Genomic DNA, 24,992 nt, shown 5'->3' on the forward strand with positions numbered 1-24,992 from the left:
TACTGACAGACACTGAATGTTTTCAGTTCTCTGAAAAGAACAAGGACAAGCCCACAAAAGATAGTGTTTAAACTCCACTTGCTGTTGGACAGACAGTATAACAAACAAAAAATCTAAAAGGATTCTGGTATCAGCACCAAAGGAAAAATAATTACAGGCTTAACCTTGAGTGCAGAGTCTTCATATGCTTAGGACAGAACCAAGTCTTTCTTTACAGAATAGCAAAGTACTAGAAATATATTTATTTCCCATACTTTAATGGGAAAGAAAAGCACTCATGATAATCCTTGAGGGAGAATATGATAGGGTAAAAAGAAAATCATGATATAAATGCAAATAGTAATATCAAGTACTTTGGTGTAACAGTAGCTGAAGAGAATACTAGAGCTTCCAAAGAAAGTGCTAGTCTTGGGGCAACTCCTTGTTAGGCTGTTAAGCTGTTGGAACACTGACTGAGTGCTATAAACAGCCACAGTCAAAAAAAGGCTAATTTTTTTTTTATATCTAATGCTTATCCTAATATGATAATGTTAACATGATAATGCGAATGCTTGTGGTAAAAAACAGTTGCACTTTCTGGTGAGGCAAAGGTAAATGAAAAGGAAGAACTTGCCCAATGTGCAGTCTTTTGCAGAGCACATTCCATTCTTCATCTGTTAAACACACCCAAGGTGCAAACTCCTTTAACTCACAGACCAGCACTAGAAATGAAGGGTCTGTGAATGGTCACTACAAAAGTTAAAGATGCTAACAGATATTGTGATCTACTGCAGCCTCCTATTATATTTTCATTTTCAATCACATTTTTGAGTACATTGTTAAGAATGATACTAATTACAGTCTGTTAGAAAGATGACTCCACCTATGTCACAAAGTCCTGTTGGAGCAAAGAAGTCCCGAGACCTAATCAGTCTGTGGTCAGAACTCAGTTGAAGAGGACAATTATCTTTCTCTCTGACTTTCTTGAACAGATATTAAAGTTTCAATACAACCTTTCCCTGGGCTGCTGTCCTGAGGTGACTTTATGATGTGGTATCCTGAAAAAAAGAAAGAAAGAAAGTATCCCCATCGTCTGTAGTTTTGCTCAGAAATGGACCCCGTAGCTCTAAACTTCGCCCAGAGAGACAAAGAGAGAGAAGGGTAGGGGAGATGTTCACCATTTATCTGCAGAAACTTCATTTTTACTCTTTTGAAATTCCTTTTCTCATAGACTGGGCTGCCTAGCACAAACAGCCAGAGAAATATAAGGCACTCAGAATGCTCTTGGAATTCACAGCCCTGCAGCTGGGAAGCGAAAACGGAGAGGTATTTCTTTACTTTTAAAGTAGCTTCTAGTTCATTAGCTGAGACAAAAGGTTTTTCTCTAGACTGTGGCTTCTTCAGAGAAACTGTTCAATGATGCTCTGGTTCAGAAGACCAACACCAAGAACCCATGCCAGTAAACCCTAGTGTGGAGAGGCCCACACCCCGCCCACCTTGGATGCTGCCTTGACAGCTAACCCAAAAAAAGCCATACCTACAAAAAAGACTTTAGACTCTGAATCTACCATCTCTTCAGAGCAACAAGAGGTTTTATTATTTGATATTAATAATTTTTAATGTTTTTGAGTACTTTGCTCATTAAAGAAATAGGTTTTTTTCTGCTTCTCTTGAAAAAAATTTATCTCCTGAACTGGCTGGAAGAGGGACCACTTAAATCTACTTTCTAAAGAAATCCCTTAAAAGTTCCCTCCCTAAATTTACCCTAAACCAAGATAGGTACCAAACCAAGGCTTTTCAAGCAAGATGTGAATTGAGGCACTTGAACCCTGAGGAGGATGACTCCTTTTCTCATCTGATGATTACTGGTTAATATTCAAGATATAATTCTAGGATATGACTAATCCATATTAATAGAGAAGCCTCTAATTTCTAAAAATCTAGTATATTTTGCTGATTCCATATGAACCAATTTTCACTGTCCAAGTAATGAAATGACCAACTAAGCAAGGGTTTTCTGACACCTCAGCATATCAAGTACCACTGCTGGCACACACCTTACCTTTCTGAACTTCCCTTCTCCCATGTGAGGACAGGGCATATCTTGGAACACAGGATACACACTACTGAGCTACAACCTTACTCTATTTATTAAACATAATACAGTGACACATTCAAGTAGAAATTCTTCACAATAACTGTAAAAATGACAATAAAAATACAAAGGGCACAATGCCAAGTAAGGTTGCTCAGGCAGACAATTACATTCCCCACATGGTTTCAGTTAAACAGTAATTAGGTGACTGCTCTTTAGATAACATTAACTAGATACATTTTCTAATATGCATGTTGATTTTTCTTCTTTAAATTAATCACATGGAGTCACTATTTTAAACTCCCTTCCCTTGAACTCCACTTACTAAATTCAGAACAGAAGATTCTGAAGCCCTCAAAATATCATACAAATTGTCTTATTTGAAGAACCAGGCCACAACATTCAATAAGCAAATCTAGTTTTTTGAGGTAAAAGAGTACCTGAAGAAAGTACACATACACAATAAATATTCTTTGTCAAAGATGTATGCAGCTAGAAGAAAACATGGTGAAGTTCAATAATGTAATTACTGGACTTAATTTTTCTTTTGAACTCCTGAGAGAGCACCCCAACAAGTAAGCACACTACTAATACACAGGGTAGAAATGTATTTATTCTCATTTTAAAGTAGCTGCACATAAAAGTCTTTGATCTTTGAGAATAATGTGAATGTATTTTAGACCATTGAAATATCTTTTCTCCTGAAGAAAAGTAGACATTTTTCACAAAACAACTGATAGAACATGCCTAAAAATCTCAAAATGAGTCTGCTAGGGGAGTCTGAGTTTTATGGGATCTATTTTTAAACTATAGACTAGAATTCTAGTTTTTTAAACTATATACTAGATCACAGGGGCTCTAACTTTTATATCACTTGCACTTATTAAAGAAGAAGGAAAATAAAGGGAATATAAAGGGAAGATAAAAGAATTTAATTATTTCTTAAATCACCTCTATCAAAGAAAAGATACTGAGAAAACTTAATATTGACATGAGTCTATCAGCAGCCTATTAAATTAAATGAAGGCAACTTCTAAAAGCTTGGAACAGAGAGGATTTTTCAGTTGATCGGATCTAGGTCTAAACTGGCTTCTTATTTGAAAAAAACAAAACCAAACCCAACAAACAAACTGCTTGCTCTAAAAACAGGTGATTGAGACAATAACATCCATACATGAACAGAATGATCCCTTGACACTTTCTAGATGGAGAAAAAAAAGTCTTATTAAAAATATTCCTTTCAATGTCTTACTAGAGGCATTAAATTCTATTTGAAGCCTTTCAGAAATGCTGCAAAAATCAAGAGACCACTTGAAATTGCTTCTTCCTGACATACTCCAAACCACAAGACCTGATGTCATTACGTTTCACCATTCACAATCAAACCCTTCAGTAACAACAGCTCTCATGTCCCAGCACAGGCTTCAGAAAGAGGTCTAAACAAATCACTACGTGAGTGAACAAAGTCACACTTCAGTTCATTTATGCTATTCTGTATGAACTGTGAAAGCAGTCACCACACACTGACACTTGCTTTTGGAATAGAGAAAGTTCCCTCAAGTTCCCATAATTTCTTTAAGAATGATTTCTGAAATTGTGAAATATCTTTATTAAAAAATCATTCCTGAACTTGCCTATGTCTCAGCTTTAGTGTATGTTGTCAGGATATAAAGTTACAACCAAATGTTACAAAATAACACTGCTACAAAATAACATTGATACTCAATTGCATTTAATTTCCTCTCAGGCCTAAATTCTCTCTTGCTATTGGATAGTAACCATTTATTTGACCATAGGACAAAAGGCATACAGGAAGGACATCTGATAGAGTGTTTACAAATCAAGTGCAACAGAAGTTTCACTTATTGCAATATTACAAGTATGATTATGACTGAACAGAAATTTTTAATTTCTCACATAAAAGAACCTGCATGATCTTAGTCACTAATCTTTCCCATTTAAGCCATTAAGAAAATGCATTACTTATTAACACGAGATACAGGATTATCAAGATAAATGATTGCACATCCTTTATTCTTCAGCATCACTTGCTCAGCTTTCCAATTTTGTAGTAAATATGCATCTTAGCAGGTAAAACTCACATATACTTTCCCATACATGAGTTTGTAACATATGCAAGAAAATTTAACAACTTGAAGTAATTATTGTGAAACCAAGTAATATGCACATAAATCACAATTTCAGTTAAAAATTGATTTGCAAAGCTGTAACAGCACTTGAATGATTTAAGAAATCTAATGCATGGTACCTAAAAAGTACTTTTCTACAGAGGGATTGGCCACCAGTTAAAAGGCTGGGCCATCCATTTTAAGTCAAACCAAGCTCCCTTTTACCACATGCTACATCTACTTTTCAACTGTTGTTCACCTGAACTAGCAGGCACGAAAGACTACTCACTGAGGCAAATAGAGCAGAAGGGAAGAAAAGGACTTAACTTTATTGATCTACAGAAATCATGAGAGTAAAGCATTAGAAAATTGTATCATGTTAATAAGAGAAACAACTAAGAAAAGGATACTTCTAAGTTCTGGTACATAGTTCCTTAGAAAAAAAAATATGTATTTCCTGTTGCTGTTGTGCAACCAATGACAAGAGTTACCTCAGTAGGGTGCACCTTACTGCAAAATCTGAGAAACACTTTGCAAAATGTACCTAAAGGTACAGTGGCTAATGCAGCAAAAAAGAAAATTTTTCAACTGTGTATTCTAAAAAGCAAAGAGAAGGTTGCAGTTAGAATCCATAATTCAATGTACATCACTACAAGACAGCTTGCAGAGTTCAAAAGCTCTACAGGCATCAGAGCTGATCCAGCAACTCACCCATTAACAACTCACTGATATGAAACAATGGGAAAAAAAGTGTCTCATCTTCCCTTGCCTTGCATACACCAGGTACTGTAAGCTTGAAAACATCCTTTAATATTATTTTTGCACAAAGGCATACACATAATTTATACTAGGATAATATCTATACACTTTATATATTTATTTATAATACAATATAATAACATGTCTAAATAATAGAATATAGCACTTTGATTAAGTGATAGACAAGATTTAAATATTGTTTAAAATTCGTGTCAATATAGTTAGAGATCCTCTTTTTTTTTTTTTTTAATCTACTATGAAGGTTTCATGCTGAAAAAAGAAGAACAAATCATATTTTAAAATTACATCTATGTAAAGACAACACTGAATTTAAGTATTTACGCAGAAGATGATGCAACTCTGCTCTCTCTTCTAAACAGTGGTTAATAAAGATTTATGAAGAAACAATATGTGACAAAATAAGAATTCCCCAGAACAGAAATTGCAAGCACTGATACAAGGGACCCACACATTCTGTAGAGAACATCAGTTTGGAGCGAGGAGAGGAACTGGATTCACCCAACTCCTACAAGGGTCATCACAAATCACAGCATTGTGTCCAGACACTACTACAAGCAGAAAGTTTCCAGTACAAACTGCAGCATCAAACAGAAATCTGTTTTTTCTACCTCCTACAGGGGCACTGCAGCTAGTTTTTATCTTTTGTCCATGGCTAACTTTGTCAAGATTTGTAAGAACTTGTTATACTCCAAAAGCTTTCTGAGCCTCAGAGTGTTGAAAAATTACTGAACAGCATAATAACTATGCTTAATTTCTGTTGAAAGCACTGCTTCAAGAGTGAAATTTAAGGCAATAAAGTTTGAGGGGATTAAGCATCTTAAAAAAGATGAAGTTTGTTTCCCCTAGTTCAAGATCTATATTGGTAACACAAAATCAAACCAATGCCCCAGAAGTTTCACCAAGTTACTTTAATGATTTTTCAAAATGTAAGGCTTTACCCAAGTGCTTTAGGACAACCTGAGGGCACTTCAGTACTTTGAGACAAAAAATAAGTTTTCACAGCTGGTAGAACCTTTCATTAAACTGAAAGCAAGTTTACTTTTTATTACTTTATTAAATGTAAGAAAGAGCTACCACAAATACAACACAGAAAGACCCATATAAAACCAATATAAAAATCAAACACAGAGCTACAATTTCACAAAATTTAGTCTTGAATAACCAACTGGTGGTTTCAGTTAAAGCAAGGCAATGTCTCTGGTTGTTTTGGTTACTGTGACTTAAAATGACAAGAAAATATGGTAAATTAATTAAGTATTCTAAAAGAGGAGATGAAATCAGAAAAGTAACTAGTGAAAAGAAACCCTTTAAAAAAATTCTTGATTTTCATCATTATAGAATAAAAAATCAAAAAGAAAAGTATATTTAGGGTGAGTGTGCAAGAACACTTCACTGCAGATAAACACAAGTAGTTTCCTGCACGCTGAAACTTAGAGCAACAGCTGAAAACCCAAGTACCAGCTGTGCTGCAAAGTATCAGACACATTGCATGGAAACTGGCAGCAGATATAAGAAATTGAGATTCTTAGATTTACTTTTATGGAACATCTCCCTCTCCCTCATTCCCTTGCCCCAGTTCTCAGGTTATTCTACAGCTTATTGCCACAACACAATGTGGCCCAGTTATTTCCTTCAATTCTTCCCCCTAACTCTTAAATAGGGGTAGGCCTAGAAAGAAACCTGTGGACTGCCAGTCTCCACAGTCTGACTAGAGAAGCTCAATACCTGACAAACTGAAACAAAACAAAAATCCCAAAACAAAAATCAAATGCTTATCTTACACACTCCTGCCATATGGCAACAAAAACACATGCACAGAAAGTGTAATTTTCTGCATTTCCATTCAATTTATGAGTATTGATTGCCATGAAGTAGTAATAACTGAATCTTGAAAGGACAGAAGGAGGCTAACACGAGAAAATATAAGCAAAGTACTCTATTTGGATTTTGGGAGGTAGGCTGGGGGCTTTTCTGGGTGGGAATTATGGGGTTTTGACTATGCTTTAGCTGGCTTACAGATTTTACACTTGACTAGAAGGTTCATGGATTTTCTTAAAGTAGGTATTTTGGCTATATGAAATGTATGTTGATCAAGATAAAAGTAAATATTTTTTTAAAAAAAGGCAAGGTAATTAAAAGGAATTTAAAGGATATTATCAGGAAAAAAACAAGATTCATAAAACACTTTTGAAGATCTTACACAGCAAGACTAAACATGAGCCACAAGCTTTGGTTTTATTAACAGCCTATGGATGAATAGGCTGACTAATATGAAAACTAACTTGTTTATGAAAGATGTAAAAACTTTGTTATAGCCTTCATCAGGCAAGGACAAACAAAACTATATAATATAGGATCCCAAAAGAAGGGCCACATAAATCTGTAAGATCCAAACCCATAAGAGTTCTGACATTTTCTGTAACACTGTTTACAAAACTGTTTACCTAGTCTTGTTTTTTGGGTCAGAACAAACTGAAAAGCGTCATGCTTTTGCCAGTTACTTCCTGGTGACCAAAGAAACAAGAAAATCAAGGTCCATATTTCTTAAACCTCAGTATTTTTCTCAAGGGAAAAGCAGTCACATCATCACTTTTTCACTACAATTTCATTATAATTTCATCACACATCACTATAATTAAGGAAAGTCAGGTTTTTACTTAACATGTATCCCAAGGGGTTTTCTGGGATATTAACTAATAATTCTTTCTTTACAACAAAATAATACGAGTCTGCCAACCTGTGAAGATTAAATATGCATGTTGGAGTGATACAGTTTTCCCAATGACCAGCTGATCAAGGTGTATGCCTGCTACCAATTGTCAGCAGCATTAAACATCAGTGGAGACTCCACTGTTAGGAATGGATGTATCCAGAAATCAATATAACTGTATAACCATGCCCCAAACTAAACTAAGCATACGTTAAATTAAGAGATGCTACATTTCTCAAGAGACTACAGATGTCCAGAGCTATTGCTTTGCTGAAAGTGTCATAACCAGAGTAAAATATTAATTAAAAAAATTATACTTCATTATGCAGTCCTGACTACTTCCAAAGCTACTATGCTATAGCATATAAATCAAGCTATTTCTATTAACTAAATTATCCCTTAAAAATTACTGACCACTAAAAAAAATAGTTGTTTTTCAATAATCATAGAACATCTTGAGTTGGAAGGGACCCACAAGCATCATCGAGTCCAACTCCTGGCTCTCCACAGGGCAACCCCCAATAATAACAGTTTCACTTGAAATTAATACTCCATAGAACACCCCATTCCATAAACAGCTTTTTCAATAATCACCACTGCTATTAAAATGCTTTTTAAATATATTAAAACAGGAAGAAATTATTTATTTCATCCACCAGCTCCAAAATCATACAAGACTTAGAACTCCAAAATTTAAGTTATAGTGTGGAAGCTGTTGAAATGAGATTTTGAATATGCTTCTTGTCTTTCCCTCACACCAGGTGGTAATGGAAGAACAAGCAGGTTGGTTTAGTGCAGATATAAGTATGCTTTAAAAAAGAAAAAAAAATACTAAGAAGCTGTTGAAGATGTGCCGTATCACTCAACTCACTTGCTTGGCATTTTTATGAGCAAAAACCTCAGCCAATTCTTTTCCTGTTCTATATGTTCTGATTTCTGACAATAGGGATTGAGAGAAGGGATGGCAAAACCCAATATTCTCAAGAGAGTGCACCTGTATCGATGACACACATAACCTAATATGGAAATACAGCTTTAGCAACCTTCTACTTTGAAGACTTTAAGGCTTATACTTTGTTCTTGAAGTTTATAGCATAAAAATAGCTCATTATAAACCTATTTTACCTGGTAATTATGAGCAAAGTTGGTAGTTGAAATGCTTCCCCTTCTCACTTGATTTTAGAAGCAATGTGAAATTATGTCTTGCTACTCACAGGTCAGACAGAAAAGACTCATTTTACTGAGGCGTATTTACCGGGTTATTCTCCATTGGCACTTAATCTGAATAGGCAGATTGCACATTTCTTAGGCATCAAATTCAGAACCATTATATTGACACTTTTATTCTACCATCACCATGGCAAATGTTTGTTTTCAACTGCAGTTCGTCGTCAAACTGTTTCTGCCATTGTATTGAATTTCAGTTTAAGAAAATCCTATAACCAAAGTAATTTAGTCATTAGGAGACTAAATACTCCTCCTGTAATTACTTTGAAACATTTGAAAAGTATATAATATTTAGAACACTGTGGTTCTGAACAATTTTGAGCTCAAGGCAGCCTGAGAACAGTTGTGACCTTTCATGACTTTGGAAGAAGTATGCTACACTTCTATACTCCTTCCAATTACGCTCTCAGAATGCCAAGTTACATACTACGAAGTGAAAGACCAAGACAGAATCCTTTTTTGTTTGTTTGGGTTTTTTTAATACAGCTCAGTACTTTGTACTTATTTTTTTACTACAGATTTCACAGCTTGCAGCTTGTTTATTTCAAGATGTCTGCTGCATCTTGCTTGTCAATGAAAATCGAGTAAAACACTGCATGTTATTTTAAAAAAATAAATAAATAAAGCAACCCCTATCCTTCAGCTCCTTTGTCTTCCACCTTTGGTGTTTATATTTGCCAGTTTTCTTCCATGTAATGTGGCTATGTATGTATTGAATGAAGCCTTTTTGCCTTCTTACCACCTACAGGAATCCCTTCTTGAGTAACTACACCACTCACTGAGTTCTGTTTCTAGATATATTCACTATTACCTTAACACAAGAGGAGCCCCACGGGACGTGTTGTCATAAAAATGCATTTTCTTTCTTTCAACAATGTAAGTGTAATATTCTAGGACTCTAGACTAAACATCTTCCCCTCCCCCAAAATCTAGCATACATAATAGAGAATAATAGAAGACTGTGAATAGTATGAAAATGAATCAGGTATTTTAAGTTTTTATAATAGAGGAACTTAAGAACTTTAAATAAAAACATGTCTTATGCAACAGTTAAAACAATATATTGCAAACAAATACTGAATGCATAAAAAATCAGGCAGACTCAGAAAAGACAAATTCAGAGAAAATAAATCCATCAAGAACTATTAAACTTGTTTTAAAGAAAAATCCCACTTTTGGCTCAGAAATATGCAGATGACTGAATGAGGGAAGAGAATGTGAGCACTGCTCTTGTATGCATCACCTGCAGTCAGCATGAGACAGGGTAAGAAACACTTTTCTAATTTTCATAGAATCACAGAATGCTTTGGGTCACATGGCACCTTTAAAGATCATGTAGTTCTGATCCCCCTGCCATGGGCAGGGACATCTTCAGCTAGATCACGTTGCTCAAAGACCTACCCAACCTCACCCTGAACACTTCCAGGGACGTGGCATCTACAACCTCTCTGAAAAACCCATTCCAGTGTCTCACCACAGTCAGAGTAAAGCATTTCTTCCTTATGTCCAATCTAAACCTACCCTTTTTCAGCTTAAAACTCTGCCCCTTGTGCTGTTACTGTGGACAGGTCTGGGTAAAAAGTATCTTTCTGATAAGATCCCATTGTATATCAGGAAGGATCCCAAAGCCTTCTGTTCACGCGTTTGAACAACCCCAACTCTCTCAGCCCATCTTTACACAAGATGTATTTCAGCTCTCTGATCATTTTCATGGCCATCTTCTGGATCATCTCTAACAGATCCATGTCTATCTTCTAGTGGGGATCCCAGCACAGGACACACTACCACGGATGGGGACTCGCAACAGTGGCAAAGAGGGAGAGAACCACATCCCTTGGACTACTGGCCTTGTTTGTTTTCATGTGGCCCAGGACAGAATAGACTTTCTACAGGCTGCAAGCGTACATTGTCAGTGCATATCCCATTTTTCATCTACTAATATCCCCAAGTCCTTCTCCACAGAGCTGCTCTCAATCCATTACTTCATCATACAATTTATACTGAGATTAGGGATTGCCTCATCACAGGTACAGGACCTTTCATTTGGCCTTGCTGAAGTACAATGAGGTTCACATTGGCCCACGTCTCAAGCCTGCCAAGACCCCTCTGGATGACATTCTTTCCCTCAAGCACAGCAACTGCACCACTCATTTTGGTGCCATCTGCAAATTTGCCAAGGGTGCACAGAATCTCACATCATTAGTAAAGATACTGACAGTACTGGCCCCAGTACAGACTCCTGAGGGACATCATTGATCACTGATCTACATTTGGAGATTGAATCATTGATAGCAACTCTGAATGTGGCCATCCAGCCACTTCCCTATCATCCATAAAATCCATATCTCTCCAAGGCTACTGTGAGGAACATGTCAAAAATCCTTACAATACCTCATGGCAGATGAAGTAGATTATTATCAGCAGCTCTTCCTTTACGTACTGCTTCAGTCACTCCATCACAGAAGGCCACTGGATTGGTCATGCATGATTTGCCCTCTGTGAAGTCACGTTTGGTGTACATTTGGGACAATGTGTTGGCTGTCTCTAGCCACCTCTGTATCCATATGCCTGGACAAAGCTGTCAGGAGGTATGTTCCATGATTGTACCAGACACAGAGATGAGGTTGACTGGTTGGTAGTTCTCAGGGGTCTATTTATTATCTTTTTAAAGATCACTTTTTAAAGTGATATTTGCCTTCTTCCAGTCACTGAGTGACATACAGTTAATCTAATCCATTTCTTTCCTGTTTAAAGAATTGGGTAGAATGATTCAAAGTCCTCATCAAACTTTGACCCAGAATGACAGTCATGTCTAAACAATATATCAAATCTTAGAATTGCAAGTCCTAAAACTAGTGACTGTCACACAAGAAGAGTTAATAAAGAGGGAAAGGGAAGAGAAAGCCTTGAAGACAGGCTGAAGCTAGATGCAGACAAGTGGGAAAATGCACAAGAAATCAGGAGACCTCAAGGTACTGACAACTTGTATAACTACTAGTCACAGTGATGTGAAAGCATCTGGCCAAAGAGAGAAATGCCGTAGTAGCACATTACTACAGAGTATGAAATACAATGGCAAGGGTCATTGTATTTTTAAGTACCCCAATAAGAACATTTGGAATTGGATTTCCTTGTCATTAAGAACTATTTTGGAGACCATTGCACACCCCTACAATAGACTTAAAACTCTCCAGCTTTACTATTGCCAGGCAACAGACTGTTCTACTGAACAGAAGTCATTGCCCCAGGTTATTTTGGGTGGATGAACTCCAAATTTCCCATAATTCAGGCCATGTCACCACTCATCTTCAAGAAAAAGGCTTGAACTTGTGTTGCAAGGTGATGGAATCTGATGACTTTTGCTTAAAACAAGAAAAAATCTTGGAACAAGTGTACATAAAATACAAATATTGTTTTTCAGTATTTTAAAACAAAAGCATCTAATTCATTTTTGTATGGGGAAAACACCTCCACAACCATCTAACAAAATTACTCTAAGACATATAATTAAGGTAGATATGAGTTTGATCTATTACTTTATTTTTTCTCATAAAAAAGAAGAATTTTTTTTATGAGGGACAAAACAAACAAAACAAAAAAAAAACCCCAGAGAACTCAGCAAAAAAAAAAACCCCACCTACCAAAAGGAAACTATTTTAAGAACTGTATATTTTTCTTGAAATCAACTAGTACTAAAAATCAGTTTCCTTCACATAGTCCCTTATATTGTCAATTAACACACTTAGATAAATTGAAGGACCTGAAAATAAGCTTTAAAGAGGCAAAATACACCTTATTTTAAAAAGGGACCAGGGACAGGAATCCTTTGAACTTATATCTGCAACTCTCACAGCAGAAGCACTGAAAAAAGGCAAAGGTATTCTGTAGTATCTGCTTTTCTCCAAGATCATAGGAGCTAAATTCAGGAAGTTGCCACCTATAACATTCCAGGCTATCCCCTTCCACAGGGAACCATGTGCAAAACAACTGACAGAGCAGAGAAGAAATACTTAGTGCAGAACTAGCTTGGTAAAAGACTATGACAGGCACTGATCCAATAGCAAGGCAGGTATTAGTAGATCCCTGAATGTTCAAGCAACCACAGTGGTTTTTATGTAGCCTGTTGTTTGTTTTCCTCTTAATTAAACAACTGTTTAAAGACCTGGTTTTAACACTCAGAAACTTGGATGAGAAGATTAAAAACTTTCTTCTGTACATTTAATTATGCCTTTGACTGACACCTTGTACACCTTAATAAAATTTAATGGAATCACAGATTGGTGTAGACTTTAAAGGACCTCTGAAAAGCGTCTGGCCCCATCACCCTGCTCAGGCAGGGCCACCTAAAGAAAGTTGTCCAGGATCATGTCCAGACAGTTGCTGAATATCTCCAAAGATGGAGAGTCTGCAGCTTCTCTGAGCAACATGTGTCAGTACTCAGTCACTCTCACAGTAAAAAAATTATTTTTATCATTGACATTGTAGTTTTCCTTCAGGTCAGAAGGTGAAACAGTGTGAGAACTTCTTTGCTTTGCCTTGCTTTTTGACCAGATGCAATATATAACCCTACATATGCTACTTACCGGGATCAGTTTTTGAACTTTTTACTGAAAACATAACAAAAAAACCCAAAACACACTTATGCATCTTGCTAGGTTTGCAGTAGATTTTAAGTAACAAAGGTTATGAAAGGTAGACAAAAATATAATATTTACCGGAAGATTTTAATGTTTTTCTTCCCAATGTGAAACTATTCTCTTTTGGAATTTAGAATGTATTTGACAAAACAACAAGAAAATCCCAACAAAAATCACAACTCCCCCCATTTATCAAAATTTTGTATAAATTAACAACTCTGTTATCATTTTAAACTAAGTATATTTCTGCTTTACTATTTCATTTGCTACTTAAGAATTAAAAAAAAAAATGCTTAAACATCTCACTGTGGAAATAACTAGGAAAACCACTGTTCATGAAACAAAAATATGACACAAATACAAAAAAAGTTATTTATTGTGATTTTTTTTTAAATTTTATTTTTAAAAGTTTTTTCCTAGGAACTCAGCTGGCTTGATTGAAGGGGTTTGATTGAAGGACAAAGTAACTTCTTTCCCCTAACAAAGTTAGAGCACCTGAATCAATGCATGGGATGAGTTCTTCACTCAGCCTTCTCCTTAAAGTTTTCTGGACATCCTCCATACAGCTCGTTTTTAACACCTACTTCTACTGCTCATTTGTGGTGAATGATCTACTTGTGGAGAGTTCAGCTTACTTTCAAGACACTTCACACTGGCAAGCTCAGGTACTGCAGAAAAGAAATACAATCTGCAGATATTGAGGAGCTGTTTGTTTTTCAAAAGGTTTCCTGTAATGATGCCTGGGAATAACAGAAAAAAACATTTCAAATAAAAACCAGAAAACCTGAGGAAGTTAGCAGCCCTGATCAAGTCAGCTTATTCTATTTAGGTGGCAAGCAAAGTTTAGATCTTAGCATGTTTGCAATTTTCTATTTCATAACCATTCTTTCCTTGGAATCTTAATACAGCACTAAGGACTACACATCATGTTCTTCACTTTCCATTCTACCATGTCTCCAACTCCCAGAGTGTAGAATAAGGAAGTTTCATAGGACAGAAGCAGAGATTAGTAAAAGAAGGAAATTACAATTAATCTTGCATTCACAAAGCTTATTCTTTCTCCATAGCATCAAGTCCTGGGGGAGTAATAGTACCTTATTGGCAAAGGAAAGGAAAAAATGTCAGAACACTCATAGGAGTGGAGCACTTGTATGGGGAAAGGCTGACAGAAATGGGGTTGTTCAGTCTGAAGGAAAGAAGGGTGCTGGGGAGACCTTATAGCACCTTCCAATACCTAAAGGGGCTACAAGAGACTTGAGGAGGAACTTTATACAAGGGTATGTAGTGATAGGACAATGGGCGATGGCCTTAGTATGAAAGAGGGTAGATGTAGATTAGACATAAGAAAGAGAATTTTTTACAATGAGGGTGGCAAAATACTAGAACAGATTGCTCAGAGAGGTGGTGGATGCCCCACCTCTGGAAACATTCAAGGCCAGGTTGGATGGGGCTCTGAGAAACATGATCTAGTTGAAGATATCCCTGATTATTGCAGAGGGGTTGAACTATATGACCTTTAAGGGTCCCTTGAAATCCAAACTATTCTATGTTTCTATGATTCACTGCTGCCAAAAAATTATGGAAACAGCTGTAAGGTCAACTGGGAGCAAGGCAGAAGCAAGTGAGCACAATGAAGAGGAATTCAATGGTGACAAAACATAGTCCAGTTAACATACAAACACTGTATGACTAAGGCTTGGTTTGTCCAGGACCATACTTGTGATTCATTGCCCTTTTTTCATCCTCAAGTTACTAATCTCAATTCCTTTAGTTTCCAAAAGACATCATATACAAGCACAGGTAGGGTCAATATAACCAACAGACTATATTCGGAATCTCTTGCTCTAATACCTGCTAGTGTGTACTGAATAGTAGTACACCATTAGTAAGCAGAGAAAAAAAAACAAAAACTAGATGCAGAAAGGTTTTTCCAGCACCCCCAAATCTAGGCTGTTCCCAAAGCAGGCTTCCTGTAGAGTCTCCTACCAAAGTAGGGACTTCCAGCTAAGAAAACCATCAACCAGCGCTTTCCCACCAAGAAAAAAAGCGTTCCAAGGTAAATAGGACTGCAGCTGTTCAGCTACAGCTAACCAAAACTTCTCTTTGAACCATTACAGCCAAACACAAGGTCAAGATTTTAATTCTGATTACCCACATTAATGTTTCTGTGACACTTTACACAAGCCACGTTTAGTGCAACTAACTCAGCTCTTAGTATTTCAACATGCCATTCCATGCTGAGAAGTACCATAGCAGATGAAATTCTCCCAATAACAGATTTCTAACTACTAAACTATGTTAGTAGTTATGTTTCCTCCAAAACATTTCAATTAAAGAGAACAATCTATTGCCCAGTCAAACATTTGTCATCTTAGCATAATGATTGTAAAAAGCCAAACCGTTTAAGAGTCAATATGATAGACTGGACAGCAGTTAAACATGATGAGTTTTTTCTAACAGTTTTATAGTAAAAAAACTGTGCCTATAGTCAGGCTGTTGTTGAGAAGAGTTAATTGTAACTACTACAATAGAAGACTTTTACTTCTATGACATAAACCCAAGCTTAGTTATCAAGCTGATAAAGAAAATTCCTACTTAAATCAAGTTTTATCTGAAACATTAAAAGTCAGCAAATTTTACATCAAGAGTTGTCCTTGTGGGACACTGCAGAGACCTTGCACAGAGTAAACCATAAAACTAAGTCCAGTAATCCAGCCTAGAGCCTTTTAACAGCTCCTTTCCCAACTATTAGACAAGCATAGTCAAACAGGCATTCCACAGTACATATCAAAACTTCAGCAGCAAGTACTGCAGTACAATCACCAGTTGGTTTTGTCCTTTTATTTTAAAACAAGCCACATAAACTATGTGCAAGCACACCTCATTCCACTCAATCTCTTTGCAGAACTCAAGACTTTTAAGGGAACAACTTCATGAGCTAGTGCAGAATGCAATGAGTGATTCCATATGAATGCATGCCAGGACACAAGGTATCCCAGCTCACATATTGTTACTTCTCATTCTACATTCCCCAAAAGGAGATTAGGAATACTGTTGGAAAAAGCTTTTTCGGGTTGTTTTTCAAACATATTGAAGCTCTAACAGTAAAGTCTCATGTTCACTTCTGGAGCCTACACGTCTTTAGTAAGATGGAGGACAGAAATATTTAAGGACAGTTTATCAAATACAAACAGTTCCATTTCAACTGACGCAATTGGTAATATTAATTCAATGTTTAGCAAAAGTGTCAGCTATTTAAAATCTGAATTTTAGTGTTATGTGTAAGATATTTCCTCACAGTTAAGCATTTAATGTTCATTACAGAAAATTCTGAAGGAAAGAGTGTTAATCTAAAATCATCTGGTACTCTCGTAGTAGTAAAAAAACCCCACCAAACCAAAACCACAAACAAAACAAAAACCAAAAACAAACAATCAAAAAAAACCCCAAAAAACAACCCAAAAACAAAACAAAAAACCCTACAAACAAGCAAAACCCCAAAACTTTGAGACCACTCACCCGCAACGCTGGTAATGGTAACAGGAACTCCTTGAACTTGAACACCTGCAGCACTCAGGTTGGCAACACTTACTGTTTGAAGATTAGGTACTGAAGCAAGCTGGGCAGCATTCAGAGTGATGGGAGTACCAGCAACAGCCACCGGAGCAATCTGGGCAATGGTTGTGCCACCACTTGAAGACACAGGGGTAATGGTTAGTTGTTGGGGTAACCCAGCATTTTGAACTTGCAGATTTGAAAGGCTTTGCAGATTCTGAACCTGCACAGTTTGCCAGCTGATTTGTCCTGACGGTGTTAAAGTTGGAGCCCTGATGAGCACCTGAGTTGGGCTCACAGCCTGAAGCTGAACATTCTGCAAAGGCTGCTGCTGGATGGTCTGTATAGTCTGGCCTGACTGGAGCTGAAATGACTGTGGAGGAATGGCCTGAATGATCTGCTGTTGAGGCTGCTGGATCTGTATCTGCTGCAGAATAGGCTGACCTACGATCTGGACCTGTTGAAGGGAACCTGACTGATCCTGGACATTCTGTAGTCCGTTGGACTGAAGCTGACTGGAGCTCTGGGCTTCGGAATCCGTAGCAGTTGTTTGAGGTTCTTCAGTCGCCTGCTCTGAACTGCTACCAGTTGTGCTTGTGTATTGGCCTGTTTCTGCAGAGCTTACCAGTGTGTCACTGCTAGTCAGAGATGTTGAGGCAGTGGTTGTAGCGGTGGAAGAGGAGGAAGGAGACTCTGGCATGGTACTACCAGACGCAGAAGTGACAGGTGTAGATGCCAGCTGATTTCCATTGGAAACTCCACTTTCAGTAGACTGGCCAACTTGCCCTGAACTTCCTCCAGTGGCAACGTTGTTAATCACAGGCAAAGCCAGGGTTACCCCACCAATGTTTATAGGCAGCGTTGTTACAACTTGTGCCTGAGTACCAGGAATAGTTTGCAGTTGCAGTGGTATGGAAACACCAGGTCTGATTTGGACTGGAACTGTCTGATTTGCTAGGTTTTGAGCAATAACATTTCCTGAAGCTGTCCTGTTTGCGGTTGTGAGAATAGCTTGATTATTCCCTGCAGGAATAAGCTGAATTTGACCCTGTATGTCTTGTAGACCAGTAGCATTTGATGGATTGATTTGACCTTCTGTTGTCTGAATCTGTGGAATCACTTGGTACTGGACACTACCACTTGGATTCTGTACTTGAATGACTTGGAATTGTCCAGGGGTCGTTGTAGAAGAATTGCCCGATTTGGTTTTTGAAGGAGATGCACTTCCATTGTTACTGCTGGAGGGACTTGCTGCGCTTGAGGCAACAGAAGATCCTTGTTGAGCAACATTATTTTCTTTTGAAGCAGAAGGAGCAGCGGCAACGAGCTGCCAAGCATTTCCAGCAAGCTGAGTTGTTACCAATTCCAACTGCTGTGGCTGATTCTGAAGCTGCACCAAACCTTGATTTGGGTCTATAATAATCTGCTGCTGTCCAGTTCCTTGATTCTCACCAGGAGTTCCTATTTTGCTGCAAGTGGCTGCTAGCAAAGCGAGAGGTGAAGGCTGAGAATCCTATCCATTAAAAAGGGAAAACAGTAAGGATTCAGGTGAAGAGTGTAAGTATGAACCATCAGAAGTCAGCATTAAGGTTTGCACAGGAAGAAAAAAAAAAGAGTGCTTCTGCAAGGAAGTATGAATTGCTGTAAATAATCTTTAAACATAGTATTCTATTTATCAATTATCAATGATTATATGACAGCCAAGACCTCAACTGCATCATCAATTCAGTCTTTCCCACCCCCTCAAAATAAAGAAAAAAATTTAAAAAATGCTCCTATTACACGGAAAGCAGCTGATCACTGCAAAATGCAATCAAACAAACATGTCCAGGCAGTAAAAACATTGCACCCAACCAACTGTGTTTCATTCAACCCAAAGAAAGATGCCCTGAGCAGGAAACGCTGTTAGCTGAACATTTCATTTTAAATGCTAATAGTTTGGGCACTTCCCTATTCGGGTGTGTGTTCTTTACCTGTGAGCCTCCAGTTTTCCCTTTTTTATTATTATTGTTGTTATTCTCTGCCTCGGGAGATTTCTCTCCCTCTGTGGGCATAGTTTCCTCCTTCTTTTGATCTGCAAAAATATCAAGTGTAACAGGTTAATTATTCACCTTCATTTATACAATAACAAAACCTACGAGCATATCCTTTTCGGTTCCCAGCTTGTCGCTTTTGCCTCTTCATAAAAACAAAAGTACAAATCATTATTACAAAAGAACGAGTCCTAAGAAACGTGGTTTGAAACCCAACCCATGGGGGCTGGAGAGTTAACACCCAGAAAGGGGAGGTTTGGTTTCCTCTCCCAGAGACAGCAGGAAAAAACCACCCACAACCCTCCTCCTCCTCCTGCCCCCTAAAGCATCGGCGGCCACTCAGTGGCCGTCGATGCTTTAGGGGGCAGGAGGAGGGTTGTGCATGGGAGGGAAAGAGGGAGGAAAAGAGGAATGAAGGAGGGAAGGATGTGCACAGGAGGGAGCGTTAGCGAAGAAAGGGGGAATGGAGGAGGGAGGTACGGAGGAGGCAAGCCGGAGGGGCAGGCAGGAGAGGAAGAGAAGAAAGGGGGCATAAGAGGAAGCAGCACGGATGGGCGGAGGGGCAGCGAGAGAAGAGAGGGGTAAGAAGGGGGAGAACAGAGGGAAGAAAAGGGGGAACCCGGGAGGGCGGGATAGAGGGGGGATGAAGGGTGGAGGGAGGAGCAGAGGGAGGGAGGGGTGTGCACAGGAGGGAGAGAGGGAGGGGGTTACATACCGCTCATCCCGCATTAATGCCCCGCTGAGGCGCCGCTCTAGGGGGGAGGAGAAGGAGGAGGAGGAGGCGGAGGGTGGGGTGGGGGTAGCGGGGAGAAGGCCGGTCGCAGCCGGAGCTGGGAGGAGCGGGACGGCCTATTTTTCCACGAATGGCCGCCGCTGGGCTGTGGCGTAGCTGCCTCTCTCTCCGCCCGCCGCTGCCGCCGGCCTCAGCCCGCCGCCTTGAGTGACAGTCGGGGGCCGGGGTGGGCGGTGCGGGGGCGGGGCCCGCCGGGGCCCCAACGACGCCCACTGAGCAGGAAACCGAGCCCAGCCGCCGGCCCCTCGGTCGCCCCGCTCCGCCTCAGCCTGGCTCCCCACGCCGCAGGCACAGGGGGCGGGCCGGGGGCGGGCCGCGGCCCTGGGCCCTCGGCCTCCTCCTCCTCCTCCTTCTCCCGGTCCTCTGCCCGTCCGCGCCGCGCGGGGGGGGGCGTGGCCGCCGAGGCGCGCGCGCTCCACGGGGGCGGGGGCGTGCGGGGGGCCCGGGCTTCCGCGCTCGCGCCGCTCGCTTGACAGCGCTGGGCGGAGGGGCGGGCGGGGGGGGCGGAGCCTCGGGCGGGGCGGGGCGGGGCCCGGCCGAGCCCTCAGCCCCAGGTCCCGCCGCGGCTCGGGCCGATGATGGACGGCGCGCGCGCCCCGGTCGCTAGCGAATCCGGCGAGGGGGCGGGCGGGGCCGCGCGCGGCCGCCGGCCAACCCGGTGGCGCCCGCCCGCCTCGCGCGCTCGTAACTGACAGCGCGCGGGAAGCCCCCGAGCCGCCGCTTCCCCTGAGGTGCGGCCCCCGCGCCCGCTTCCCCGGCTGGCCAGGGAGCGGGGAGGAGACACCCCTGCGGCTTCCATAGGGAAGGCAGGGCCTATTCGCTCTGCCACCGCGGTACGCCTTTGTAACAGCTCCCGCGCCAGCCCTCTGCCTGCGGGCGGGGGAAGGGTGGCTCCGGCATTGCGTCCACACCTGCTGTGTGGAGGCGGGAACTGCTTCCTCTCTCCACATTGGCTGGGCCGCAGCGGCGGGCGCGCGCGGCACGCCGGGATATGTAGTTCTGGGCTGGCGGTGACGAGAGCGCGCATGCGTGGCGGCGGTGCCCGGCAGGTGCCTTCGGGGCGGGTCAGCCCGGAGCCGTCAGTGCTCAGCCTCGCTGCAGGTTCACAAAGCGGGAGTCAGTCCCCGGCGTGCTGTGCTGGACTAGGCTGGTTGTTGTTGGATTCCAAGTAGATGAATTGCCGTGGTGCTGTTGTTTCCTCCCGGTGCTTGTGTCGCTGTTCCCTGCGGTTTCGGCCCCCCCTCAGCCTGACTGCTTTGGAGCAATAGCTGGGCAAGCCGGAGCTGGTCGTGGCAGCTATGGGGTACAAATATGGTAAATCTACAATAACCACCTCCGTGGCAAAGCCTGTTAATTTTACTCAGATTTGGAAAAAAATTGGTGCACGTGTGCAAATTTTGTCAGTTTAAATTTTCAATACTACATGCTCAAGTTTGTCAAGTGAAGTATCACCATCCTCCATGGTGATTAATGGCATGAAGCACCTCTCCTACTGTGAAAGCTGAGATATCTGGGTTTTTCCAGCCTGGAAAAGAGGAGGCTTAAGGCCTTTTTGAAGCCTTCCTCTACCTAAAGGGAGGCTACAAGGAAGATGGAGAGAGCTATTTTCAAGGATTATTTGTAGTGATAGGACAACAGGAGAATGGCTTCAGTCTGAGAGTAGGTTTAGATTAGATACTAGGCATAAATTCTTTACTGTGGAGGGGGTGAGGCACTGGAACAGGTTGCCCAGAGGAGTTGTGGATGCTCAATCCCTGGAAGTACTCAAGGCTAGGCTGGATGGAGTTTTGTGCAACCTGTGGAATGAGTCTTACATGGCAGAAGGGTTGGAACTGAATGATCTTAAGTCTCGTCCCTATGCAGGCCATTCCATGATTCTATGATAAGTCAAAGACGAAAGTGCCAAAACAGTTCTTTACCAGCTGTTCATCCTTCAAAGGGAGGAGGCCATCCTCCACCCACTCTCTACTCCAGGCCTCCAGCAAACCCTCTGGAAGAAAGGAAATGTAGAAATACCGTTGTAGAGTAAGAAAGCGATAGACGTAAGCATGGCACAGGCTGTTTCCAGACATTGTATAGACAAAAATCACAGGTCACAAGCAGAAAATTACAGCACACAGAATAGTCTGGAGAGACTCTCTATTGGAGAGACCCACAAGGATCATCAAATCCAACTTGAGTGTTACATTGTCATAGCAGTGAATGGATGATGTTTGTCCCTACTATTAACAGACATGCTCTGAATCTCTTCTCTGTTATTTGGTATTGTAGTGGTGAAACACCAGAACAGACAAACTTTTGGGCCAAAGGAACTTCCTTAACAGGAAGTTTTTGTAAAGTTAGGGTGTGCACGTGCCAGGCTGGTCTGGGAGTATTTGATTCCACCTCAGAGCAGGGCTAGACAGAGTAATTTTCTGAAATCCATCACAATTCTCAGTTCTAAAGGTTTGTGTTTTCTAAAGAGACAATTTTCTTGTGTGTCAGTCACTGTGGTGTAGTTTTATCCCCAGAGCATTGCTCCGTATTTTTGAAAGGCTATCAGTTTACCCACTGTAGTAGTGAAAATTAAAAACTACATTCCTGAAATTGACCCATTTCCTAACAACATACCAAAGAAAGGTACAAAGAAATGGTAGCACACATAACATAATTAAGATTGTTTCTTCTGTGTTTTCTACACAGAAAGAATATATATAAAAAATACACATAAATGTATTTTCACTTCTTGCTCCCCTAAACTGTCCAGCCCAGCTGTGAACTGGAATTCTAAGGACATACCACTATTGTGCTTTTAGAGAACGTAACTAAAGCTTTTTTCTTTCATCTATAAATTCCCAAAAACTGCTTGAATTCCTGCCCTATCTACATGGCATTTTTTTTTCTTTTGTTGCACAGGAACAACAAAATTGGGAGTTGGGAAGGGATCATGGCCCTAACAAATGTTGAATTATTTGTGTTCAGACAAACAAGTGATAGTAGCTCACAGTTTACAGTTCATCCAAGTCCCAGTTCCTCCTAGTCAGTGCCAGGGAGCAGCAAGAGTAGGGCTTCCCCCTTAGAAAGCACCCTGCCAAGGCAGGGCAGTGCCCTCCTGGTCAAGGCACCATCCCTCACATCCAAGCAGGTCTGAGGTAGTGACAAGACCTGCTGGTGATCCAGTGGTCATCAGATGAGCAGGAGACTGGGCCACCTCCACCACAGGACCAGGGCTGAGCTCCATGAGAGCTCCAGCCCCTGGGCATTGTGTGGGAGTGTACAGTCGGGCTGTTCAGAGCATCTCAGCTTTCCCATGCATTCAGCTCTGGGAAGCAGAGTATGGGGCACCTCCTGAAGGAGAGGATGTATGAAGAACAGGCAAATATGCTACCATGTCACCCTCCTGTTTTTCTGTTTTGTTTTGTTTTTTGTTTTTTTAGTGAGAGACTGAGGTTTTAAGTCCTGTGGAAGCTTTTAAACTTTTACTGGCTTTCCATCTGAGGCTGTAGGTACAGTACTTTTGAAAAATTTGCTCTAGGGTGCAAAGAGTAAAATCTGTGTCAACTCAGCAAGTGATTGAAGTGACAGATAAAAGATGGTGGTGGTGTAGGTGGTTTCAGTAGGGGCACCATGATTTTCATTTTTTATTTTTACCATCCATAGTTCTTCCTATACCACCTACTCTTTCCCAAATTCCAAATGTCACTCTTGCTCAAATTCTTTCTGCCAGCTTAAGCTAAGTCTACCCTTTTCAGCATTGTTCCCACATGAACCAGTACCTTCCCTTTGCACCCTGACACTGGTTGTTCTCTGTGGGCTTTGATTGAAGTCAGCCATAGTCACCTGACGAGTGGTATGAAAGAAAGATCAGGTCTGAGGATGTGTGTCACACACGGGATGTGTGTCACAGGCACAGGAGTCCCAACTGCTAATGGGGATTTATAAAAGTAAAATATCAGAAACAGGAAAAAAATAAACAAAAGGCTTTCATCACAGCTTTCTTTCAGGCTCAGAACTTTAGAAGTGTGTTGTCACCCAGGAAAAGAGCACAGCATGGAAATGTGTGGGTGAGCAGAGACCCACTGAAATATGAGGTTCCTGGCAAGATGTAGCTCAGGCATAGTATCACATGAGGGTGGTTGGTTTCCACAACAGCCCAAACTAAGAAAATCCACTTAATGCTGTCTCTATTACTTTGTGTCTCTCACAGTGTGTATATATTTTAACTACAAAGAGCTTAGCTCCTTGTTTTTGATGCTTTAATTATCCTTTCTCTCTATCCATATGTGCAGTTTTCTCTCTCTTGTCAGTTCTTCTGTTTTGTTTCTGTTTTCCTAATCTTTAAATTTACTTTATTTTCTCCAACTTTTTCCTGTGTGAATTTAATTCTCAAGGTCTTGCTTTTCCCATTATTTTTTGCTACTTTCTTTCCTTGTTCTAATAGCTACCCATTTCTCCACCTCAAAAATATTCTCTCACCCCAAATCCCCACCTGTATGTTGCATTCTTATCTTTTTTTTTTTTTCCCTTTTTTTCTCCCCTTTTTAAGCTTCTAAACTCTTCTACTGTATCACTTCTGGCTTGCTCTTTAAGCTGTCTTTAGCACTCCTTGCTTTTTCACCTAACACACTGACTGATATTTTTGAACCTACTTAGGCATGACCCTCCAGAGCACAGTGGGGCTTGTAATGCTGAACAGAACAACATCCAAATATCTTTACAAAAGGAGAAAAAAAGAGGGGGCGTGAAGGGGGAGGGAAAGACAGCTGTCTGCGTGCTCCAGTTTCATTGGTTCCCTTCTCTACTCTCTGCCAGCATTTACATAGGTTGTGTTTGGACAGAGAGAGATGAGAGGCCAGCAGCTGCAAACAGCAGAGACAGTAATGACATGGTGGCTTCACAAAACTGTAAGTCCAGTTGTAAGGTAGCTGGTATTAGTTTAAAAATGCAGCCCTTAGACACAAAGTGCTGAACTACTATAAGACCACACTGTTTGACTCAAGCTGGGGGTGGTGGTGGGAATATTTATATAAACATATGAAGGAGTAATTTTTGTCTGCCAGGATTGTGTAAGATCA

General features: G+C 40.5%; 1 protein-coding gene and 1 long non-coding RNA gene across 20 annotated transcripts in view; one reads left to right on the top strand and one right to left on the bottom strand.

The window, feature by feature from the left end:
* The window catches only part of SP4 (Sp4 transcription factor), a 28,913-nt gene extending 7,957 nt beyond the window's left edge, over positions 1-20,956 (bottom strand). Inside the window, exons 1-3 of one of the 2 annotated variants that reach the window (XM_086854430.1) lie at positions 20,850-20,956; positions 19,086-19,186; positions 17,077-18,625 (exon numbers count right to left, since the gene is read on the bottom strand). In XM_086854430.1, the coding sequence (XP_086710556.1) occupies positions 17,077-18,625; positions 19,086-19,166 (1,630 nt within the window). In that variant the 5' untranslated portion in view covers positions 19,167-19,186; positions 20,850-20,956. Of the gene's footprint in view, positions 1-17,076; positions 18,626-19,085; positions 19,187-19,860; positions 20,312-20,849 lie in introns of those variants that run through there. The other variant, XM_023920455.2, reaches the window with a different exon arrangement.
* The window catches only part of LOC111924302 (uncharacterized), a 31,735-nt gene continuing 25,935 nt past the window's right edge, over positions 19,193-24,992 (top strand). For 14 of the 18 annotated variants that reach the window (XR_015277350.1, XR_015277359.1, XR_015277356.1 and 11 more), the window contains exons 1-2: positions 19,193-19,726; positions 24,730-24,821. This is a non-coding gene — a long non-coding RNA (uncharacterized LOC111924302). Of the gene's footprint in view, positions 19,727-20,621; positions 20,772-21,028; positions 21,253-24,729; positions 24,822-24,992 lie in introns of those variants that run through there. The other 4 variants (XR_015277361.1, XR_015277362.1, XR_002861588.2 and 1 more) reach the window with 4 other exon arrangements.

This window comes from Cyanistes caeruleus, chromosome 1 (genome assembly GCF_971803275.1).
Source record: "Cyanistes caeruleus chromosome 1, bCyaCae1.hap1.1, whole genome shotgun sequence".
In the NCBI taxonomy this organism is placed as follows: domain Eukaryota; kingdom Metazoa; phylum Chordata; class Aves; order Passeriformes; family Paridae; genus Cyanistes; species Cyanistes caeruleus.